This window comes from Mus musculus, chromosome 9 (genome assembly GCF_000001635.26).
Source record: "Mus musculus strain C57BL/6J chromosome 9, GRCm38.p6 C57BL/6J".
Classification (NCBI taxonomy): domain Eukaryota; kingdom Metazoa; phylum Chordata; class Mammalia; order Rodentia; family Muridae; genus Mus; species Mus musculus.
The window spans coordinates 45,253,818-45,273,472 of NC_000075.6; the positions used below are offsets into that span (position 1 = coordinate 45,253,818).

Consider the following 19,655-nt stretch of genomic DNA (forward strand, 5'->3'; position numbering starts at 1 on the left):
CCATGAGAAATCCAATCGCTTCCACAAAACACCTGACTTTTTATTAGGATGAAAACACACACCACTTGTGGTTCCATTTGAGGCGTCTGTGCCCGCTTTCTCAGTGGGACTCAGCACTCCTAGGGATGGAGCACGTCAGGTACATTTCAATTTCCAAGCTTTGCATACAGACAGGAAAACTGAGGCTCCACGAGGAAACGTGACTTGCCCAAGGTCACACAGCTAGAAACAGGGCAGGCAAATCTAGACCTCCTGAGAGACCCAGAGCCTTGCGCCTGTGCCACGCTGCTTCCTCAATAAATAAGTGAGCAAATAAATAAATAAAGGTTCCCAGGGGGGTCTCAAAGAGCTTGCCCAGTTCCAGAAGGAGCTCTCGTACCAGATTAGGGTCATGACCTTCTCGGCAGGATGCCAAAGTTCATGGCTGGCCTCACCCCGTCACACAGTCTGTATTTGGAAAGCTTCAGAGAAACTCTGGGCTCAGGGATCAGCAGCCTTGCTGCTTCTCTCAGCATCCTTGCTTAGGGGCTGCAAACTGCCTCCATTTGAAGACAGGTCTCAAACGCAGTATAGGGAGGCAGGGACCAGCCCTAGACCCCAGGGACTAGCAGCTCCCTTGGCACAAGGCCCTAGGCTCCCACAAGATCTCTGAAACACTGGCATGAGGTGGAAGCTCCCCAGGGGGACAGATGGCTTCCGTAGTCCACTTCCTTCCAACCCAGAGGTTGGCAGGACCTAAACTATCACCCCAGGGGCACCTTGGTTAACATTCAGCATGAGGGACTTCTGAATGACCTAGTCATTATTTTAGTCCCCTGAGGAAGCTGCTGGTCGGAGGTCACACAGCTGAACACGGAGGTGTCAGCCCAGCACCCTGTTCTCTGGGTCTGCAGTTAGAGATTAGCAGCAAAAGCAGACATAAGTCCTAAGCCTGGGCCAGTGCTCAAGCCCAAAGGCCACCTAAAGGGTAGTGTACTAACACAGACAGACAGCGTCTGGTCTGGTCTGACGTCACAACAGTGAGCAGCAGGGAGTAATGGCTTGGCCACTGCTGGTAATTCAGGGGACACAGCCATAGTAAAAAGATGAAGATGTCTGTCTGCAGATGGGTAGCAGAGACACCTCACAAGAGGAACAGAAATTCTGGGTCTCAGTCCCTTTTGCCACACAGCTCTGAATTGACTGGCTGATCATTCAGGGTGGTGTATACCCCAAGATCTCCCAGCCACAAGTAACCCATCCTGGCTGGGGACCATCTCTACAGGACAAAATTAAACCTGGCTCATGCTCTGCCCTTCTATCTCTTGAGCCTTCCCTTTATCCTGTAGCAGGCTAGCCACTCCAACACCTCCGCAGACATCCAGGCTCAGCTGACTTCAGACCTACAGTCTTACCACATCCAGAAAGCCCTGAGGTTACACCCAAACACAGGTCCTTCCAGTGTAGGAGCCAGCCCTGAGGCATGAGGAGGTCTCTGTCAATCCTGCTCAGCTCTGCTGGTATCTACAGACCCTCACTCAGCAGACTAGCCACAACCTCTCATGTACCTGACACTCGTGTATCAAGATGGCCTTTCCTTGCCCCGTGGAGCCTGGCTAGCTGGTCACAGTAGGTCTGCAGAAAAGGACCCACATATTTCTTTGACTCCTGAGCCTCCCAGGTACAGGGAGGGGAGCAGGCATGGCTGGAATACAAATAACTCTTAGCCGCTGTCATTCTTCTACCTGCAGGCTGGAGATCAACGGCAGGGTGACCAGGTTAGAGCCAAGGCTATCCAGGAGGCCACCAGGGGCTGCCCCACAGTCCAGAGGGTCAAGTTTATGGGCAAACCTCCAACTTTCTATGCTTAGATCTTCACAGCTAACCACACCCAGGAGTGACCACTCTTCGGTCAGTTGATTCCACTGTCTACTTGGTGTCCCTGGTGGAGCAGAAGCCATCCCTTGAGACTCCTGTTTCAAATAACCTGCGGCCAGAGCTGGTGGAGGCCAAGCCAAATCATCCTGCAGGTGTACCCCAAGTTCAGGATCAAAGGCATCTGTCAAGGGAATCTCTTCGTCCAAGCATTCTGCTGGGCCTGCTGCCTCTGCCTTCCATCTGGTCTGTTTCTGGTAGCCCTGGAATGTCACCATGACTTGGTCTTTCTCCTCAGGGGCTTTAGGTTCTAGGAGACAGACATGGCCCAAGGCAGATGCATCCTGTGTGTACTTAGGCTGCCCTGGAGAGTTCTGGACTAGGTTAACGTCACTGTCATCCTGGTCCTGATGGGTATATCCAAGCTGCTGCTTCCAGGCGGGCCCCATGCTGGAGTGTAAGCCGGGCTCCTGCAGGCAGATCCCACTGTCCGTGTTGTCCCCACAGGTGGCCTGTAGCCCTGGAGACTCTTCTTTTCCCAGAGTCCCCTGTATCTGGGGGTGGGAGCCAGGGAGGAGGAATTGGGACTCTTCAGTCTGAAGTGATGGTTTACCACTGCCAAAGCCACTGTCGGTGCTGCCATGCAGGACTGAGTCTCTCAGCTCTAGTGACACCTTTGGGAAAACCTCCAGGTCCACGATGTGAATGGCATCGGGAGTTTCTGGGCAGAGAGGGTTGGCTGGGAAGAAGTCGTGAGGCTTCTTGAAGACCTGGGAGGAGAGGCAGGAATAGCATGATGATTGTTGTAGTCAATTTGATGGTATTGAGAACCACCACGTGGTTCTATAGAGTATGCCCATAGGGCTGTTTTGAGAAAGGTTAAGCTGAGCTGGGAAGCCTTACTGTGAATGTGATGCTACCCCATGGGCCGGAGTCCTGGGATGCATAAAGATGAGAAAGTCTCTACTTCAAGACAGTGGGTGCGACGCGACCAGCTGCGCCACGCACGCTCCAGCTGCGCCACGCACGCTCCAGCTGCGCCACGCACGCTCCAGCTGCGCCACGCACGCTCCAGCTGCGCCACGCACGCTCCAGCTGCGCCACGCACGCTCCAGCTGCGCCACGCACGCTCCAGCTGCGCCACGCACGCTCCAGCTGCGCCACGCACGCTCCAGCTGCGCCACGCACGCTCCAGCTGTTGCGCCTTCCCTCCCATAATGGACTTCTTCATCAAGCCATGAGCCAAAGTAAAATCCTCCTCAAGTTGTCTCTCCTGGGTGTTTTGTCACAGCACTGAGAAAACTAATACAGCGAGAGAAGTGTGGCTGCCTGCAAGGACCCTCCCAGGTACCAGCGGAGGAACTGTGGAGGAGGCATAGAGGAGGTGCAGAGCCTGGGCAGCCTGCACTGAGCTCCCTGGTTTGTACTGGCATTAAAATTTTACAATTTTCCCCCAAAGGCACTTCATGGTTTGTCCCCGGGCAGACACATAGGAAGCTGGTGTTTCCAGGGCCAGATTTCACAGGATCTTGCTAAGACTGGGGAATACACTCAGACCCTCCACTTGGAAAGCTCTCTGCAGCCTGGAAGAGGCTGGAAAAGCCAGGTCCATCCAGGAGTGTGTGTAAACTATTCTGACAACGACTCCAAGTAAGAAATAGATGCTAAGTAGGCACCTGTGTGTGCAGCTCCTGGGAGTCACTGAAACTAGAGTTACAAGGGAACAGCATCTACAGGCCACAGTGCATTCTCACCCCATTCCACCCCATCTATCTCTCTCCTGCCCTTCTTTGCATTTTGTAGCTTGCAGCCAAGGGCTTGCTCTCCTTGGTTGTCCAGGAGAAGCCATGTAACCCTTTGTACTTTGTTCCTCTGTTCTAGCCACAGTGGTATTCTTCCCGTCCTGAACGCAGCAACAGCAGCCCTGTCACAGGACTTTTGCACAGGCCGACCCCTCAGCTTGGGACATTCTTGGCATTCCATATGGCTGTTTCCTGCCCCTTGTTCAGCTCAGATGCTACCTCCTCAGAGAGACTGTGCAAGACCAGATCAAACCACTGCTTCAGCCATTGTCTCCATATCTCCTTCCTTGCTTCTTTTTAAACTTAGTTCTTGTAATGTGCTGGCTGGTCTTATGTCGACTTGACATACAAACTACATCTATTTGAAAGGGGGGAACCTTAATTGAAGAGACTCCTCCATAAGATCCAGCTGTAAGGCATTTTCTTCATTAGTGATCAATGTGGGAAGGCCCAGGCTATTGTGGGTGCTATCACTTCAGGGCTGAAGGTCCTGGGTTCTATAAGAAAACAGGGTGAGCAAGCCAGTAAGTAGCACTCCTCACAGGCTCTGCATCAGCTCCTGCCTCCAGGTTCCTGCCCTGTGTGAGTTCCTGGTCTGGCTTCCTTCAGTGATGAATAGTGATATGAAATGTGAGCTGAATAAATCCTTTCTTCCAAGCTTGCTTTTTGTTTATGGTGTTTCATTGCAGCAATAGAAACCCTGACTAAGACAGACACTATGATATGAATTCTAAAGGCAGTAACTGTCCAGTCTTATTCACCACTCTAAGAGCCTAGATTCACTCTTAGCTGAATTTGAATTAGTAGGAACTCAGGTTTGTTGACTGACGGACAGACCTTCAGACTGACTGACTGGCTGACCATGCTGCACCCCTACCTTCATTTTCTCAGCACTTAAGGCCTCCCATACAAATCCTCCTGCTTGTGGCCCCCTTACCACCATAATGATATAGTGATGAAAGATGTATCTGTTAGCAACTTGCTGCTGAGCCAGTATCCTTGTTCTTTCTGTTCTTTAGTTTCTCATCCATAGATAGGATTAATGGCAGCATGTGCTTTCTCATGGTGGCGCTTGTACCGTGCTTGGATCATTCGGGTTACATAGAAGACACTCAATAAATATATGCTGAGCTGAATTGTACTCCCTGGTAATTCTGTAGGTATACATTACCCCTGTGTCCTACAGGAGGAATCCAAAGCTCAGAGAGGTTAAACGATGTGCCTCAAGACACCAGCAATGAAGGACAAACCTGGAATTATACACAGCTATCTGGATTCGAGGTCCCCAGCTTGCTTAATAAAACTGACGTCAGTGGCCCGTTGGATGGTCAGCTCAAATCAGCAGATAGCTGAGAGTTAATTAAAGTGCCAGGGCTGGCGCTCTCATACTGGTTAACCCCACAGACAGCAAGCAGCACCTGATAAATGGAACTGGGTTGTTTCAATCTGAGAAGACAAGCTCCAAAGGAGCAGCGATGCTATGACCCACAGGTCCACAAGGAAACAAGTGCTACCTGCCGTTCCTGGACATTTAATCTCTGATCTCTGCCTGTCCCATGGCTTTAAAGCTAGCCTTTGACACCTGGCTAGCACTGGCTGGCATCAAGCCCTGGGGACCTCTCGAGGCCACACGACTCAGTTTCCTGCCCCACTGCACGTACAACTAGGTAGGATGCTCTGTAGCTAGCTCAAAAGCCACTTAGTTCGATCAGATCAGCGCACTCATGCACTCAGAGATGCTCCAGGCTACCCTCCCACACTTCCTGGCTCCTGGTCTCCACAGGGCCAGGCTCGATCTGCGGCTCATTCATCCCCAAGTCACCGAGCACCAGGGTCCTAGGCCCTGCAAGGAGCATGAGCTAAAGTGCCCGTGGAACAGATCAGGGGAGGCAGGGACGGGGCACTGAATCTCCCAGGAGCGCAAAGAAAGACGATGAGGACCTACTTCAGCGAGATGCAAGGAAGAACTATTAAACCCTTGAGAGCTTTAAGGGCTGGGTGAGAACAGACTCTTGTCTAGGCAAAGGCCCTGATTAGGCCAGGGTGTGTGTGTGTGTGTGTGTGTGTGTATGAGTGTACATATATATATTTATATATATACACACACACATATACACATACACACACACACACACATATATATGTGTGTGTTATAATAGATGGTTACAGGATATATATATACTTGCATATATATATATCCTGTAACCATCTATTATGTATTAATATTAGAAGACATTACTCAGGGTCCAGAGTCTGTGGCTGTCCACTTCTGACACAGTCTGAGACTAGGTCAGAGACAACCAGAGGTTTGGGGACTTCTACTTGTTCTTGTAGGATGGCCTCAAGAGGCTGACTTGCCACACATGCCTCCATCTGAGAGGGGACAGAGATCCTGTCCTCTCCTCTCTAGGTCAGCTCTCCACTGTTCCCTTCCCTCTGTGACCACTCCATCTCTTCTGTCTTTCTGAGTCTATTCCCTCAGCAGCACCAGGATGGGATGCTGCAAAGCCTCCCCTAGTACTCCTCCTAGCTGTGTGATCCTGTGAGTGGAAGCAACCCCTCTGTCCTCACTTGTGAAATGAGGATAATGACCAGGACCAATTCATGATACACAGTGGCCGGTTCACAGGCCATTGTGTAGATGATGAAACTATGATTACTTAGTATGCATGCACCTGTGTGCACACCTGCATGCTCACTTGTGTGCACACCTGCATGCTCACCTGTGTGCATACCTGTGAATTCACTCTGTCTCTGCACTACCCAGAGATTCAGTTCTTCAAGCTGGGTTTAGTGTTTGCTTGCCCACCCCATATTGCTGGACCACCCCATATTGGGGGCCAGACCATGTGGGAATCCAGGAAGGACAGAGCACTCACCAGGACTGTAGGCAACTTCCCCGGGTGCCGGATGTACCACTGGAGAACCAGACAGACCAGGATTCCACAGAATAGCAGCATAGATATGACTAAGATGCTCAGGTTGGTCACAGTGAAATCTGCAGACACAGAAAGATGTGGTACATAAGGTACAGTCCTCAGAGATCCTCCCGCTATCCTCAGAATGCACTCAATGAATGACCCCAGGTCATTCCCACAGGCTATGGGAAGATCACAGCCCTAGAGATAGTTTGATTCCTAGAAATGTCAGCCTTCACCAGTTCCTTCAATAACACACTGGGTCTGCCTCAAGCCACCTACACACGATAGCCAATAAACACTGAGGCAGGATAATATGTTAGGTGAGAGTGGAGACTGAGATCTCAACTTTACATTTTACTACCTATGGAACTGTGGACAGAATACTGAATCCCTCTGAGTCCCACTGTCCATATATACAATGGGGAAGTCACAGAGCCGCTTCATAGGACAGCAGACAAACACCATGCCTGTATCACCTGACCCTAGCAACAGTCTTAGGAAGCCAATGTCAGCATCACCTCCTTTTACATAGCAAGACCCTGAAGCCCTGAGAGATTAAGTCACTTGCCCAAGGCCACATGTCAATAAACCAGGGCAAACCTTTTGTCTATAAGGATGATGGAACCTCATCCTGTAAGTGGCCAGAGGTGACCTGTGAAGATGGTTCGCTACTCTCTTGACCCAGAAAACCCTACAAAATCATGCAAACCAAGAGGTTCAAACTTTCGTGTTCACTTTAAGAACACCCGGGAAACCGCCCAGGCCATCAAAGGTATGGCTATCTGCAAAGTTACCAAGTATCTGAAGGATGTCACTTTAAAGAAGAGGAGGCTGCCTGCAAGAAAAAGATATCCCAGAAGACACTGAAAAAACAAAATCTCATGGCCCGGGAATAAATTCAGGGTAAAATAAATGCAGATAAAAGTTTTTTTAAAGGGGGTTGTGGGGTGATGGAAATGCAACCAGCACCCCCAGCAGCTGACATACACTCAGTGACTTCTCCATGCGACTTCCACCCACGACAATGAGCTTCATTGAAATTTATTACAAAATCTATGAAGAATCCTTTTCATGTCTGTTGGATGGGACACTCCCAGGGCACACACTGGATACAATGTGATCACTTAAATTAGCTGCCTCACGTTGCTAGTTAAGGGTCCCTCTGGGCAGTCAGCAGAAGTCTCTCAACGGTGAGACCCAGTTTCTACACCTGATTCACCGTCCTGGCAAAGGGCCCTGGCTGAGGGCCTGCAGCAGCTTTGCTGACTCTGGCAGCTCTGTCAAAGAGCCAGCTCAGCATTGCTTCTTCTGGGATACTCAGGGTCAGGGAGGAGCCCTTCCCACACTGGCCCTGAGGAGAAACAGCCCCAAACAGGACCAAATAGGAACTAGTGCATTTGGGCTGGGGAGGTCCCGGGAAGCCAAGCTGGGCTAGGGTGAAGGACCCCAGTGTATTTGGGCTGGGGAGGTCCCCGGGAAGCCAAGCTGAGCTAGGGTGAAGGACCCCAGTGAATTTGGGCTGGGGAGGTCCCCGGAAGCCAAGCTGGGCTAGGGTGAAGGACCCCAGTGTATTCTGGCAGCAATGAAACTATTCTGAACAGACACTTAGCATCCTTCCTTTCGGCCATCTGACTCTAGAAAAAACAGGCTTCTCCGAAGAATCTCATGCCGAAGGCTGGTGCCAGCCAAGCGGAATGTGTCTCCTGGGGATTTCACACTGTTCTAAGGACAGACCAACATGAAAGACTGAGGCTGGGACCATACATCCTGACCCAGCCTGCTTGCTTCTGCATACCTGGGGGACTCTACTTAAACCTAAACACCATGTTAACATGAATGCCCTTAATACCCTGGAAAATGGGCTTTCAGGACTACCAGCCCTGGTTGTTTCTCTTCTCAAAGTGGTCACATTGAATACATTCCCTCTTGCTGGTTTTCACTCTGAGTCTTTGATGAGTCTTTGATCTATCTTGTTGGGGTCCTGTCAGGGGCTATGCTCTGACTCACAGCTCTGGTAATAATTCTGACAAGTGCATCTGACAGAGGGGGGCTGGGGAGATCCCCCAGAAGCCCAGCTGCTTCTGCCGAGAGAAAAAGGCACATTTTGAATGCCAGCCACTCCCACCAGTTATCGTGGACAGAAAGAAAAAAATTAAACAATCCCTGAGAGTTGCTACAATTATGCTATCCTGGGGACTTTTTAAAAATTGTCCCAGTCCGCCCCACTCACGTTCATCTGCCTTTTTACCTATATATGGTGAAGCAGAGAAATGAGTGCTTGGACCACGGTTTAGATTTCTAAGAAAGTTTTGACCCATGGTGAATTTCTCCTTTGTTGCTGAACTTTTGATTTTGACTTCATATTGACTAAGGGATCCTTTGAGCTGTGTGTGTATGTGTGGTTTTGTGTGTAGTGTGGTGTGTTATGATGTTGCATTGTTGCATGTTTGTGTGGTCTGTGCATTCCTGTGTGTATATGTGTGAATATGTGTGTATGTGTGATGTCTATGCAGGCCAAAGGTTGTGTGTGTGTGTGTGTGTGTGTGTGCGTGTGAGAGAGAGAGAGAGATGCCTTTGCACTTTTCCTTGACCTTGCATGTGCCCCATTTCCTTTCTTGTGTGTGTGTGTGTGTGTATGTGTGTGTAGGAGCAGGTGGAGCAAGGTCTCATTGTGTAACATTGGCTGGTCTAGAACTCACTCTGTAGACCAGGCTGTCCAGGACCACACAGAGATCCATGGCCTGCTTCTGCCTCATGAGTGCTGGGGTGAAAGGCATGGACCACCATGCTCCATTTCCACTTTATTTTTTGAGACAGGATCTCTCACCGAACCAGAAGCTCACCAATTTGCCCAGGCTGGCCAGTGAGCCACAGTCTGTCTGTTTCTAACCACCCTCTAGAGGGGCGTGGGGTTACAGAAATACACACTATGCCAGACTTTTATACTGGTTTGGGGGATTCAAACTCAGTTCCTAAAGCACTGTATGGAGTGAGCATCTTCCCACATCCTTGGAGCCTTCTGATTTGTGCATCATCGTTGGTGGTCACCGTGTAGTGACTGGCTTTGTGTTTTAGAGTTCCTTTGAATTGTTTCAGTTCCACTGCACTGTTTTGGGGTTCATGCCATTTGTATGACATCCTTAAACTATTTGAGTAACATAGAAGTTGTCCAGGACTTTGTTGAGCCACTAGGGTTCTATTTTGCAGGTGTGTGTGTGTCCACATGAGACAGAGAAACAAGCATACTGTGACATCACTGGGATTGGCATAATCACAAAGTATTAAGATTTTACTGTCTATCCTGACAGTGGGACGTGGCACTAGACTTTAATCCCAGAACTCCAGAGGCAGAGGGAGGAAGATTTCTGAGTTTGAGGCCAGCCTGGTTTAGAGAGTGAGTTCTAGAACAGCCAGGGCTATACAGAGAAACCAAAGCATGTCTCAAAAGAAAAAGGAAGAGAGAGAGAGAGAGAGAGAGAGAGAGAGAGAGAGAGAGAGAAAGAAGAAGAAGAAGAAGAAGAAGAAGAAGAAGAAGAAGAAGAAGAAGAAGAAGAAGAAGAAGAAGAAGAAGGAGAAGAAGAAGAAGGAGGAGGAGGAGGAGGAGGAGGAGGGGAGGAAGGGAGGGAGGGAGGGAGGGAAGGAGGGAGAGAGAGAGGGAGAGAGAGAGAGAGAGAGAGAGAGAGAGAGAGAGAGAGAGAGAGAGATTTCACTACCTTGTTTTCTCCTAGGGTAATTATCATCATCATCATTAAACTTAGGATAGTTCTAAGCAGAATGGGGGGCAGTTTCTCCCATGATTTGTGTGAAGGTGGATGGTCTACACAGAAGCTCTAGGCCCAGTGCAGGCACCATCAACCCTAAGCATGGTTCTCTGGATTTTTCTGGATGGTTTGAGCACCCTCTGCCTGGACTGCAGCCTGGGTCACTCACACTGCTCCGTCGTGATAAGTAAACACTGCTCCTCCGACCACTCTGCCTTGTTAATTCGGGATTCCAAGCGGGGCAGCACCTTGACACAAAACTTTCTCACCCCTATGGGGACCGTGAGGGTGAAGGTTTCCTGTTTCACTCTCTTGGTTGCATTCTGAAATGGAAACAAGAATAATAAGCAATCCATTTGTTCATGGTATGAAGAAGCTGAGAGTGGGAGGGACCTAGTCGTGGTTTTCTGCTGGAGATGAACCCAGTGCTTTGTGATGCTAGACAAGGATTGCTGCTAGGTGAACCAGCCCTGGGTGAGTGGGGCACTTTAGAGCCTCCTCTGCCAAGTCTTCAGGCATCTAAGATAACAAACCCTGTGGGTGTCAGTACAGACTATCATCTCTCTACCAATCTAATCTTTGTGTGTGGGTATGTATATCTGATGTGTGTGCACACGCATGTACGCATGTGCGTATTTGTGTGTGTTAGTGTAGTGTGAACGTCAGAGAACAACCAGACGTCAGTCTTCCGTCTTCCACTTTGTTTGAGACAAGCCCTCTTTGGTGTTTGCCACTGTGAACTCCAGCCTAGAGCTGACCTGAAGCTTCCTCTGAGTCTCTCGTCTCCAGCTTCCATCTTACCGTAGGAGAAATGGATTCTAAGTGTGTGCTTCTAAGTCCGGCTTTATGTGGGTTGCAGGGATTTGAACTCAGCTCCTCATGCTTGTGCACAGAAAGCTGGTTACCTGCTCAGCCATCACCCCAGCCCTCCGCTTTTATTTTAACAGAGCAAAGGGAGTCTTTGATAGAAGTGGAGACTCTTCACAGAAAGAACTAGAAAAAGCTGAAGCGAGAGAGTATTTGATGGGTTCCAGACTGCAGGGGTTGGACCCCAGCATGTTTTTACAGCTTCCTTCCTTATCTACAAACTGGAAGAAAACACTCGAGGGTAGTTGTCGCATGCATTGTGCACGGTTGATACTACTGATCACCGTTGATCATCACCGTTGATCATTGATGATGATAGGTGTGTTCTTCTCACTCTCCCCTGGGAGCACAGTTTGAATATCAGGTCCCTCCTGGCTCCCCATAACCTCTTTGTCCTATATGTGCCAAGCTCCCCAGTGGGACAAGAAAGTGATTCCAATCCAGGTGGCCCTGGGGAGCATCATACCTTTAGTTCTGAGAACTTCCGGATGGAAATCTTGTAAACTCGGAGATCCTTGAAGACTTGTTCGTACTCATCCCCTGCAGGGGTTATCGTGGGCCTGGGGGGATGGATTGTCCCATAGATGATGCCGTCCATTGCTTTCAGAGTCACGCTATCCACTGTCAGAATCACTAAGTGAGAGACAGGTGAAGACATGAGGGCAAAGGCTAGGGAGAGCATCCAGAGCCTCACTCTAGGATCAAACCTTTCCAACTCTAAAACCTAGACCTCAGGTTTACAGCTCTACCCCGCATGAGAACATCTTAGAGAATGTGTCTTATGGGTCTCTAGCACCCAGGGAATTGAATAGCTCAGCCTGGGTCCTTGAAATACAACTTTTAAAGCTACTCCCTTGCATATGCTTTCTGCAGGCAGCTGAGCCCGAGCATATAAGCTGGCCTTGGGGAAACAGCGACCTCCCAGATGTCACTTCTAGCTCTGAGTCCTACAGGGTGAGACCATCTTGTAGCCAGACCCTGTGCAGATCCAGTGTGGATTGAAGGGTTCCACTGTGGCTAGCTAACTGCCCTGGGACTCCCCAGAAATTGTCTTGGATTTTTTTTTTTCATCAGTACATCTTCCAGCCTCAAAGGTACAAGCTGGGAGATTCTCTCTACGCGGGGCCAGGCCTCATCTGAACTGTGTCCCTGAGTGCTCAAAATCCAGTGCCTCATCCTAAACTCGACAAGTTCATACATGTGGCTTTCATGACACAGACACCCCACCCATCCCAAGACCTCTCGTATGGAGGATAAACAATGTCACTTCCCTTTAAAAATCTCAGACAGATCTGTTAAGGCAGTCAGTTTGCTGGCCAGGAAGTCTGGTGACTTTAAAGTGGTGAGAACAGACAGAACAAGCCCTAGGCTGGAGTTCCTGGCTGGAACTGTCCCGGAAGGCCATGTTCTAAGCCCAGTAGAGGCAAAGCACCTTCATCCACTGTGAAGCGAGTCTCAGTGGTGGTCCAGTTGGAGTACTGACTGTTGTCCACTGCCCGGACTCTGGCCCGGTAGCCATAGCTTCGGTGATACAGATCCAGGGTGAACGTTGTGAGATCACAGGACAATGCCTGAGCCTTTCTACAGATATGGATGTCATTCCAGGTTGAGTTTCCGTACCTGAGGAGATATCAGAACGGACACTGAGGGAACAGCTTGTGCCCAAACCTTTCTCCTCTTAAGAGGGGAGGGAAAGGCCAGGCAGAACGTTTCCTTAATGACAAAGGGAACAGTCCTCAGGCCCTTGGCCAAGGTCTCTGTTGACATCCATGTTCTAGAAAGCCCCTGGGTGGGAATTTAAGTAGCTCATTCCCCCCTAAGACTGTATGAGCCCACTCTGCAATCCCCTGTTTCCTTTCTTGTAGTTAGGTTTATGAATGCTTTTCCAGAATACCAGGAAGCCCTCCAAGCCAACAGCTGCTCACCTTAGGGGTCCCAGCACATTGCTCAACTCATATGACACTCAAGCAAGTATGTGTCAGAGTCCCTTTTAGTCTCATTTCAATAGTAAGGTAGCCACCTAGTCGTCCCCCCCCCCTCCCGCCTCCATTTGGTCCCCCTGTGCCTCTTTCCTTACTGTTTGAGGGCCACTTCATAGTAGGTGCTCTCAGACTGGTTTGGGATAGGTTTCCAGTGGAGGATGTGCTGGAAAAATCTGGCTTCAAACCACACATAGGAAGGGCTTGGCAGTTCTGTCCCTAGGGGAAAGAATTCTAACACTAGAGAAAGCAGAGGTACCCGGGGGACTAGGAAGAGGGTGGTGAAAGCCGCAAGAGTACTTTGGGAGGGAGGGGCTGGGTGCTTTACATATATATGTTCGGTTTAGTGATCACAGCAGCTCTGGGCTCTAGACACATGCCGAACTTAGTGAAGAAGAAATAGAATCCCAGAGAATCAGATAGTTGGCCCAAGGCCAGTGGAGCCAGTAAGGGGCATGGTGGTGGTCTATATCCAGAATGTGTCTGAATCCAAAGCTAGAGTCTTGTCTTTCTATGCTTGTGTGATGTGGGATGAGAAGCCTCACAAGGGACTGACAAAGGCAAGTTGGGTCTGTTACATTCCAGGATAATGGCCAGGAGTGGCTCTCAGATGAGCCGGTCCCTGGCTCTCTGGCCAAAGCCTGTTCCTGTTCTAGCGACATTCCAGGACTGAGTTCTCATCCAAGCCATGACCCTTGACCTTATCTGGATCCGTAGGCACCCTGCTTGTCTACACAGACATCTTGTGGTCCAGGCACAGGGTATCCCCACAGTCCCTAGTTTCTAGGAAAGCTGTAGCTCAGACATGGACATCAGTATAATCAGATGCCTAGGCGAGCCTCAAATGGAGACAATGAACGTCAGCGGTCCAGCCTCCTGGCCTCCTCGAAAACTCAGCTGTGAAGTACCTGTAGTCTCCCACTCTATTAGTTCTAAAGAGCTGACACAGGAGCCTGGAGCTAGCAGCTTGCCAGTATGACCAGGAGCAGAGGAGTGACCCCCTTGAGATCCTCTGCCCTTTTTGTAACAATACAATAAGCATTCCTATTGAATTCTCCTGATGAGTTCTGCGGGCTTAAGTGTGTTGCAAGGACAATAGCCCTTGTTCCTCTCCAGCCTTCTTGACCCTTTAAGATGTCTCCTCTTGAAGGCAGCTCTGCAACACTTTCCTTCTCCAAACTGCCAGCTCTCTGAGAGTCACAGTTCTCAGTTCTCTTTCAGTGACCCTGTCATTCTCAGAAAACATACTTGTCCCAGCCCTTCCCCCCCCCCACCCCTTTCTTTGAATCTCAAGGTTGTGTTTCAGTTGCAAAACTCTGAGAGGGGGAGTGAAAACCTCAGCCCGTGTTTGTGATGTTCAGCGGGGCACATCCCCAGTGCCTCTGTAGATAACATGACTGACTGTGCTCTTTTTACTTTGAACTCCTGTAAAAGTGTGTTTTGGGGTCCCCGGTCTTCGTACTTCTGTGCCACTTGGTCCCTCCAACTCTCCACTTTTTCATTCTCTCCTGGGCTACAGGAACCTAGCCTGAGCTGAGGAGTGGGTAAAGTGTGTGTGTGTGAGGGGGGTGGGCAGCAGGCAGCGGAGATGAATTGTGGGCTAAAGACTAACAGGGTGGTCGGGAAGGGTGGGCAGAAAGAAGGGATGGGGTGAGATGGTAGGGTTCAGGGAGAGGAGCCTAACTAAGAAGGGGCACGATCAGACCCACGGAAGAACCAGAACAGCCGAAAAGTGAGGGCTAAGTTATGGATTGTCCGGAGGTGGTAGGATAATGATTTGAGGAACAAGGGTACGTACAGGACGGAAACTATAGGCTTTACCCATCCATCGCTGGCCACTCCCAAACAGCCACAGTTAATCTTAGCCTCCTCCACTTAAACAGCAGGTGAGCCGGAGACCGTTTTGCCAGCATGAAGGAGCTGGGGCGGGACCCCAGCCCATCCAAGCAGATTCTCCCGCGAATGTGAACTTTAAAGCAACAGAGCGAGCGCTGGGGAGCCTACCGTATGCAATGAATTCTAGGCTCAGGCTGGAGATCGTGACGAGGAATGGGAGCAAACGCGACAACATCCTGGGCGCACAGCGGCATCGTCCACTGGAGCCGGCCTTTACGCCTCCGGCCGGCGGCGTCCTGAGAACTGAAGACTGCCGCTGGATCCACAGGGCCAGCTTGACATCAACCTGAAGGCGGAGCCTCGTTGCTCCGCCCTCAGCCCACGGAGCTTGGGAACCTCCGCAGGAACCTCAGCAGGCAGCGAAGTCTAGCTAGTTCTGGGGCATTTGTCTCAAGGTGAAAGAGCAGCTGAGGCTTTCTGTGGCTGGGCTCTTAACTCTCACACCGACTGGACAGCCTGTCTCCCCTCTCCCTCCCCCTCCCCTTCCCCTTGCCCCCTTCCCCTCTCTGTTGTAGCAATTGGAATTACTGACTGGGCCAGGAGCAAAGCACAAGCGTGCAGGTACATGTGTGAAAGTCCTGGGACCTCTATGCAGGGCCCTCTGCTAAGCCAACAGTGAGGGAACGTCCCTACCTGACTCTTGGTGGGAGTCCATGACACCCCCAGGCCCTTTAGGTTGTTCTTGCCCTAAATCTGCAGGTTAGAAGTGTCAATAGGCGCCTTGAGGGACCTGGTATCACTCAGATGCCTCTTCAGTGACCAGGACATCTGTCTGCCCTCCAGTGTCACCAAAGATGTTAATTGTGTGAGAGACCAAGCTTTGTCCACCTGACTTATTGGCAGGTGGCGCTGATACTGTGAGTATGTCACTTACATGATTTTCAGGGATCTAATTGTGAGGTGTACAGCGCCCGTGGGGTCATCTGCCAGGTACATATTCATGCTATCCTGGAAGCCCTGTTTTTGTTCTGAGGAGGCACAGAAGCCAAGGAAGGGCTGGAGTCACTAGGATGCCCTTGCTCTCAAGAAGTCACTTTCTATTCCCCTCAGAGCCTACCTGTCACACGGAAGACACTACTGCCTTGAGAAGGCTTGGCCAGCCATCGGTCTGCAAATTGCATGATTCTCAGTGCCAATACCAATCCTGCCTCCCATCAAATTAGAAACTGACTGAAAACAGTATGAGGTATTTGTTAAATTTTTCTTTTTCTTCCTGGAAATTGGATTGGATGGTTCTCCGGTGTGAAGTTCGTAGATGACAAAGTACTGTTACTATGTCAAAGATTTGGGCAACCTCTGAACCTGGAGAAGGACCCTCCAACTTGGGGGTGTCAGACACGAGCACTGCCGTCGTGACCTGAGAGCTAGTGATGCACACCACCCCCTTGGCTTGTGGAGACACAAGCTTTGTCTAAACACCGTGGGAGTGGATAGTGCTATGTCCAGTGGCCTAGACAGAGGATGCCAAGTGGAGTGGGATCATGTTCTGTGCCGAGGGAACTCACTGGGAAAGGTGCTTGTCTGTGAGGACTGGGCTGCCCTAGCTATTCAGCTAGTTGGAAGTAATATCTGTGAACCATAGCATCGAGCACACACACACACACACACACACGCACACACACACAATCAGTGAGAACCACACTCAGGGATACCCTCGTCACTGTGAATACCCTCATGTCAGCCATGTTGGAAAACTTCAGACTTCTTAATGTGGGAGGACTTTGTTTTAATTGCTGTTCTGCACTGCCCATCCTTCCGCTGGTAAAGCACATATACTGCTTGGCGTGACACAAGTACCCAGGCGTGACGCAAGTACCCGGGCATGACTTCTTAGTCCCCGTTTACCTCTTAAAAAAGAGGACACTGCGGTGTTTCTTCCTCAGTTGTCTTCCTTTTAGTTTTTGGTTGAGTTATAAGAATTTTAAAGCCTTGCACCTTGGCTGTTTTAAGGGACGATCGAGATGGTTCTTCCACATACCAGAATTTACAGTCACAAGCTGATGCTGGCCAAAACCAGGCCCCTTCCTCTAGAAACCACCTTGCCAGAGACAGAAAGTGAGCGGAGATTTTAACAGTTTCTGGGAAGGAAAGTACAGACTAACAAGGGGACACAGGGCTGAGAACAAGGAAGGTTCCATGGCAGAGGTGGCCGGTTATCTGAGACTTGAGCGCTGCGTTGTAATAGGCAAGTTGATGGATGGATAGGGAGGGGATTGGGACATTGGAGATGAGGGGATACAGCAGTTTTAGAGAAGTCTGTAAAGTGGGCACACATCCTAGGGCTGACATAATTTGGCCCTTGCTCGGGGCAGAACCAGCATTGAGTGTGGGCTTCCTGCTACACTCCCTGCTTCCTGCATAGCACCCAGGGAGAAGCTGCATTAGGCACATAATTATCATACCCGAGGAAAGAAAAAAAATTAGAAGAAGCCCACATGCATGCTGTTTTGTGTTGAGTAGCTTGTTCTTCAGGGGTTCTTTTGTGAGCATCCATATTGGAACAGATGGTAAATAACAGGATTTTCATATGCTCGGACTCTTAAGGTGTGTCAAGGACTCCATAAAACACTTTACACTGCATAGCAGACACCAGCCAGGTACTGAACAAACAAATCCCTGTCCTTTTCCTGGGAACATGGGACAACTGTTTTCCGGTGTGTGGCTGGAAAATATGACCGGGTTTAAACCCGTGTGAAGCTGCAGCAGAGAGTGGTACACCCAGGCCCTGCCTCTTGTGCTATCCTGTCAGCCATCCAGAGGGCCCCAGCCGAGGACTTCCAGGGAATGCAAAAGACCTGGGTGCCCCGAATCACTTCTTGGAGAACTCTGAAGGAAGGATGAAACATTAAACTGGATCCCTGTATTACACCACAGAGATTCAGGGCTTTCCTGACAGCCATGATGGCCAGTCCTGATTCATCTGCAAACACAGCCTCATCCAGTCCTTAACAGAATCCACTGGGGGGTGGGGAGGTGGTGCAGCTGTCAGTGTTTTGCAAATGGGGACACGGTGGCAGAGGGCAGAGACTTTAGTTGGCGGGCAGGGCTCAGTTGGTCCTTGAACTTCTGTATTTCCTATTTTGGCAATGGTGACTTCGAACTTTGGAAGATTTTTTGCAAAGCACAATACCAAGTGAGTTGAGAGAGAATGAGAATGTTCAGGAGGAGGAGGAGGAGGGCAACTTGGGGCTGGGAGGATGATGGTACCGTGGTGAGCCCAGGAAGCCGATGGACCCGGCCAGGTAGATAGCTTGATCTTGAGGCAGCTCTCTCTTTCTTAGGGCACAATTGAAGTCTGATGGAGTCACTGTCTCCCTTTCATGACACTCTTACATAAACTTCCCAGGGCATCTGAGCACTGCAGGAAACTGAGTTCTGCAGGCACACAGCTGGTCTCCAGACGAGTGTTTGGGAAGTCCCGGGCTGCCCTACAGTGATTACAATCACTCTGTCAGGGCAGCACAAAACAGTGAAACCCAGAGGCACCGGCTCTGAGATGGAGACAGAAAGGAGGAAGCTGCCTGGTGAAACTGGGCAGTCCTTGCAGTGAAAAGGATTTCAAGTGCAAGGTATGGGGACTGCCAAGGCGTAACCAGTGCTCTGGGCATGCTCAGTCCAGCCCCTGTCCCAGGAGAAACTTTTAAATGTGTCTGTAGAATCTAATTCATGCCCGCTCCCTTTCACTCTCTGCCCAATACTAATGCTCAGTATGGCAGGGCTCCGAAGAGGCGCCCTCTGAGCAGCAGCTCAGGCCGGAGTAAGGTGCTGTATGCACTTCAGCTGGGTTCTGGTTTTGTTTTTGTTTTTAACTCTAACTTTTTAGTCTTATTAGATATTTTCTTTATTTACATTTCAAATGTTATCCCCTTTCCTAGTTTCCCCTCCGAAAATCCCCTATCCTCTCTCCTCTCACCCTGTCCCCCAACCCACCCACTCCCGCTTCCTGGCCCAGACATTCCCCTATACTGGGGCATAGAACCTTCACAGAACGAAGGGCCTCTCCTCCCGTTGATGACCGACTAGGCCATCCTATGATACATATGCAGCTAGAGTCATGAATCCCTCCGTGTGTTTTCTTTGATTGGTGGTTTACTCCTAGGGAGCTCTGGGCTTACTGGTTAGTTCATATTGTTGTTCCTCCTATGGGGCTGCAAACCCTGAAGCTCCTTTGGGTACTTTCTCTAGCTCCTTCATTGGGGACCCTGTGCTCTGTCTAATGGATGACTATGAGCATCCACTTCTGTATTAGTCAGGCACTGGCAGAGCCTCTCAGGAGATAGCTATATCAGGCTCCTGTCAGCAAGCTCTTGCTGGCATCTGCAACAGAGTCTGGGTTTGGTGGTTGTTTATGGGATGGATCACTGGCAAGGATGTGGAGAAAGAGGAACACTCCTCCATAACTAGTGGGATTGCAAGCTGGTACAACCACTCTGGAAATCAGTTTGGCTGTTCCTCAGAAAACTAGACATAGTTCTAACAGAAGATCCAGCAATACCACTCCTGGGTATATACCCAGAAGATGCTCCAACATGTAATAAGGACACATGCTCCACTATGTTCATAACAGCCTTATTT

General features: G+C 50.0%; 1 protein-coding gene and 1 non-coding gene across 4 annotated transcripts; both read right to left on the reverse strand.

Annotated features, from left to right (window-relative positions):
- Nucleotides 1–19: 19 nt before the first annotated feature.
- Nucleotides 20–15,332, reverse strand: Il10ra (interleukin 10 receptor, alpha). Of its 3 annotated transcripts, none has more exons than NM_001324486.1 (7): nt 15,189–15,332; nt 13,283–13,397; nt 12,638–12,825; nt 11,672–11,838; nt 10,508–10,661; nt 6,536–6,654; nt 20–2,624 (listed from the first exon to the last, which is right to left on the reverse strand). In NM_001324486.1, exons 1-7 carry the CDS (start codon nt 15,253–15,255, stop codon nt 1,713–1,715), a joined length of 1,722 nt encoding a protein of 573 aa, NP_001311415.1. In that variant the 5' UTR covers nt 15,256–15,332; the 3' UTR covers nt 20–1,712. The 3 variants fall into 3 exon arrangements, 2 of the variants coding, with proteins under 2 accessions (NP_001311415.1, NP_032374.1); NM_008348.3 differs by having other exon boundaries at nt 13,283–13,403; NR_136903.1 differs by lacking the exon at nt 13,283–13,397.
- Nucleotides 12,826–12,890, reverse strand: Mir7086 (microRNA 7086). Its single transcript, NR_106054.1, has one exon. It is a non-coding gene; the product is annotated as a microRNA 7086 (primary transcript).
- Nucleotides 15,333–19,655: the final 4,323 nt, after the last annotated feature.